At 41.0% G+C, this 4,902-nt stretch overlaps 1 protein-coding gene across 1 annotated transcript; it reads left to right on the plus strand.

Moving 5' to 3' along the window:
- Positions 1-382: 382 nt before the first annotated feature.
- On the plus strand, positions 383-4,250 carry LOC118755029 (serine-rich adhesin for platelets-like; the record flags this gene model as incomplete). The annotated part of the gene is made up of 5 exons (XM_036489885.1): positions 383-758; positions 830-1,065; positions 1,147-1,308; positions 1,376-2,008; positions 3,705-4,250. Coding segments are annotated over 5 exons (1,820 nt in total), but the record flags the coding sequence as incomplete, so codon positions are not given.
- Between the last annotated feature and the right edge of the window lie 652 nt (positions 4,251-4,902).

Raw genomic sequence — 4,902 nt, forward strand, 5'->3', positions numbered from 1 at the left:
AAAAAGTTATTAAAAAAAAGTAAAAATATTCTTCTTCTGTAAGTCTTTTAAAAAATTAAAATTGGTTGAAAAATAACCGAGCTAAAAATTTTTGAATGCCGGAAGTCATGCGAAAATAGTTTTTTAATGAGAGTTTAAGAAATTGAGGATATTAGAAAAATTTTGAAGACAGTTTCCCGAATTACTCGGGCCTACGACCTGTACTAGGTCTCTTAAAAAGGTCATGAATCTTTTTATTATTATTATGTAACACCATATAATTATTCAATTGTGGATTAAATGATCGATTAGTCAGCTTTGCCTCTGCGACTGTAACGTTTTCTGACCATTACATTCAACTAATTCGGGCATAATCATATTTTTACTTCTTCAATTCTTGCAGAGCTCTCCAACACCGTCAGCCATGAATGCGATTTCGAATCCAGCGACATCTGTGGTTGGGTGGTGGATGTGTCAGAGAGTTTCAAATGGCGTCGCGCCATGGCCGCCAATGTGTTTACATCTTTTCATACTGGACCGAAACACGATCACACCACAATGAAAGCAAGTGGCGGTCATTACATGCTGATGGAAAGCTTTGGCGCCACCACAGCGCCTGCTGCGCTCACATCGCCCATTTATGGGCGAGATAAAAGCCTTAGGACGGCATGTTGTTTCCAATTTTACTACCTCATGTATGGCGCTGGTGTGGGTAATTTGAATGTCTACGTGAAGCCGGTGGCGAAGATGTTGTCGGAGGCTATAGAGGATAAGGATAAGTATGTTGCTTGGTTAGAGTGAAAGTGGCGGATCGATTGGTTAATACTCAAAATCTTATACATATGTGCAGCTATGTGAAATTTACAAAGTCTGGAACTCAGGAAAATAACTGGATTGAGGCGCATTTCAATATCGATGAAATGGAGGACGATTTTCAAATAGTCTTCGTTGCAGATGGCGCTAAAAATCACCTCAGTGACATTGCCATAGATGATGTTAAAATAATGACCGGAACCGAGTGTAAATCCTTGGATAATCACGATGACGGGCCGGATGACTCCGCTGAGTATGAGCCTACAACTACTGGTGAGCTGCCTTTCTTTTTTTACGAGTATCTATGAATAACTTTACAACAGGCAATAAAATAACTGTGTATATTCCCTGCAGAGGCGTCGCTCTACGACACTTTGTCGTGCGATTCACGTTGTGGCCAGGAAACAAACTTTGGCATAATGCGCAACGCAAGTCGACTAATTGGTCTATGCAGTTGCCACGACAGCTGTATTGCAGATGATGACTGCTGTCCCGATTACATAAAAGTCTGCTTAGGTAAGCTACTTACAAAGAAATAAGAAGTATAACGCGAAATTCAGTACTCATTCCTGAATCTCCACAGATGCGGCAGATGACGATCAGATTTCCACAACATCCACAACCACAACGACAACAGCAAATACCACAACGACAACAGAGAATACCACATCATCAACTACAACTACAACTACAACACCCTCAACAACGCAGAAAACCATCATTACCACGCCGAGAACAACAACGACTACAACCACAGCAAAAACAACGCGAAATCCCACGCCTACTACTAGTACAACAACTACCACTACGACAACAACTCGCAGGCCCACAACCGCTAGTACGAGCTCAACCTCTACGACAACTACAACAACCACCCGTAAGCCAACAACAACAAGCACAACCAGAACCACAACAACTACTCGTAAGCCTACACCACCGCCTACGTCTACGCGCACAACAACAAAACAAACGACCACAAAACGTACAACGCTAACAACAACAACAACTAGAAAACCAACAACGCCTAGAACAACTAAAATAATAAGAACAAAAACAACAACAACCGCAACCACAAAACGATCAACTATCTCAACCACTCGTCAGCCCACAACAAAAACCATAATTTACACACAGCCTATGCTGGAAACAACTACTGGCGCTACGACTAACCGCAAGGTATCTGAAGGCGTTACGATGGAACTGTCGCGTAATGAAAGTGAGTAGCTAAGCTATGTTAATTTTTTAATTAGACTTTATATAATAATATACGTAGAAGATTAGCTTCGATCTCAACTCGTTCATCGTACCAAGCACACGTACCAATACTTCACTTCGGGCAAGCCTTCACTGCAGCTTGTATCCTTTAAGCATCTTTGCTCTATTTAAAAAGCTACTCGAAGGCTTTAGATCGGGAAGTTCTCCTGGGCATATTTAGTGTTATGTTATTTAGGTCTTAATTGCGGTTATGGTTGTTACCGTATATGTCAGGTAATAGGAGGTTATGTGGCAGCCGCCCCAAATGTCAGAGTCTCACTTAGGCAATTAAGAGATTGTCTAACTTAAGCGATGAAAAGCCTCGAGTCGATTATGCAATTACGAATTCGGATAATTTCAATGCTCCAGAGCTGCCCGAAGCTTTTAAGAATGATAGAGCCTAGTACTTCAACCTTAGCCATGCAAACGCTGGCCACCTAAAGGGGTAGTGTTTAGGTGATTCCAATTCGTCGTATTCCAGAGAACTGCGTCACATGGGATCAGGCAATATGTTTAGCCGTACTGCGTGAATAACGATTGGACAGTAACCCGTTAAAACCCCCACCAAAAGTGACAGCTGCGGCCTTGTAAGTGTGTGGAATGACCTTGACCATCCCCTGTCCACCCGTGGCGAGAAGAACCTAGCAATCTCGCATGTCCTATTTTTCGCCCAGCGCTCGCTGAACTGACATGAGGCCCTGCTATCCAATAGTGAACCGCAAGTTATCAATGGCACCCCTAGGACTTCTTTATCGGGCGATACCGTTTAAAGTGTACCTCACCTAGCCAATTCGTCAGCCAAACAGTTACCCGATATGTCACTGTGACCCCGAACGCAAATGAGTTTAATACAGAAGTATTCTGACGCGACTGAGAGAGAAAGAGCAAACATTCCTTAATCGCTTGCCTATGAGAATAAATGCTCGCCTCCCTGACTGTCATCGCACTTCAGAGCAGTTAATCGACCGCCATCTTCACTTCCGCGTGAAATACCAGCAATCTGGAAGCTTGAAATTAGTACTGATGGACAGCTCTCGACAGAAGAGCGACCCATATACTCTGCCGTCCAGTTTCGATCCATTCGTGAATAAGTTTACTTAAATTCCACAGCTCCCAAAACTCCCCTGAGGGCAAATTTGGTCAGAAAAGAAGCTGCTTGGAGCCATTTCTTTGGCGCGATAATCCGCATGATTAGGGATGAAATCGATGTCCTCCGGAACTGCAGAGTGTCGAGTCCTTAAGTCGGTTAACTAATCGGCTTCCCCGGATATAAAAGCTATTTGCGCTGCGGGAATTCTGCCTGCCACCTCGTCAGGCGCTACGTTCAGAATTTGGTTGAATGTCACTGTGGGATAGTCCGCTGTGCGCCACGTACTCCAGTTGCTTAGCTTGTGTAGCCTTTTCGTGTAAGTTCCACAAAACTAGGGCGCCATAAAACATTATAGGCTTGACTGTCTAGTTTAATCAATTTCAAACTCAAATTGTATTTGGTTGAAATTCACTCGGAAGTGTATTGCAGAACCTGCCTGATACGAATGAATAAATAATAGAAGACGAATAGTTCTAAATTAAAGTTCTCTAGAGCGATCGCGGACTCAGAACTGCCAAAATTGTTAAACCACAAAAAAAAAATTATTATCAATGTATAACTCTTTCAGCAATTCGAACGCGAACCAATACCACAAAGCACACCTGGCAATGGCAACCGAAGCCAGAAACCAATCCACGTCAATCCATAGCGCTCTTTTTTATATTTGCGCTACTGCTTATCGCCATCGTGACGGGCGCCATCTATCGACATAGAGAACCACTCAAAGTCATTTGGGTGAGAAAATTATTGAAAAAGAATCAGAATGATGGCGGTGCTGAAGACAGCAACTCGATAATTGAAAACTTCCATCCCGAAAGTGCAACGCAGAATGGCAGCAGCACCGCTAGTGCAAGTACGGTGGGAAATCGTTTGAAGCTTTCATTACCCAGCCTCAGGCGGAATAAACCGGGGTGTAGAGGGTCGGCTGACGAACAATCACTGTGTGAGGAAAATGATAAAGATGACATACCGCTGTTGTAAGTGAGATAACTGGAGTGATACATAAATACAGACATAAGTATCTAGATGAGATTGTTTTCTATTGAGAATGAAAAATAAACTCATAGGAATGTTAGTTTTAAAGTGTTTGAAATAAAGCTTTGAAAGTTGCTAATTTTAAGAGTTAATGCTGTAAATGAATAATTTCATTTAAAGGAAAAATAATTCCTTTATTTGAATTTAACTAATATGAAAACTAACAGAAGGAAACAAGTTTTTTTTTACTAAAATTGGTGAACAGGTTAATGATTGCAATTACCATTAACCTTGCCGCTACCTTCACCACTACCACCTTTATTACCATTTCTATTGCCTTCAACATTACCATCACTATTACCATTATTATTACCATAAAAATTAGCATTACCACTCTTTAGGGGCGACTACTAACAACAAGCGTCCAAATGCATGCTATGTACTGCTGCATGTTCAAAATTCTCTTTCATTAAATTTATGAAATTTTTCCACATGCACTTCTCAACTGTCATGTAATAAAACTTTCTTAAGTTATAACTTGATGGCACTTCAAAGTATACTCGGCATCTTCCAGTAAATGCTTCCGGAGATTATTGCGGACTCTGCATGGCTTGCTAGAGGGTTAAAATATTCTCGTAAATTATTTGCCGGCAATTTTAATTTTCAGAAAAAAATTGTATGATTCGAATATGAAAGTCCAATTGAAATAAATAAAGCAAATATGTCGCCTTGAAATATGCAACAAATTTTGTATGCTTTATTTTATATTTTGTTCATAAATATAATTTTGG

The sequence above is a fragment of the Rhagoletis pomonella genome, unplaced genomic scaffold (genome assembly GCF_013731165.1).
Source record: "Rhagoletis pomonella isolate Grant_MI unplaced genomic scaffold, Rhpom_1.0 Rhpom_scaffold_05157, whole genome shotgun sequence".
Lineage (NCBI taxonomy): Eukaryota > Metazoa > Arthropoda > Insecta > Diptera > Tephritidae > Rhagoletis > Rhagoletis pomonella.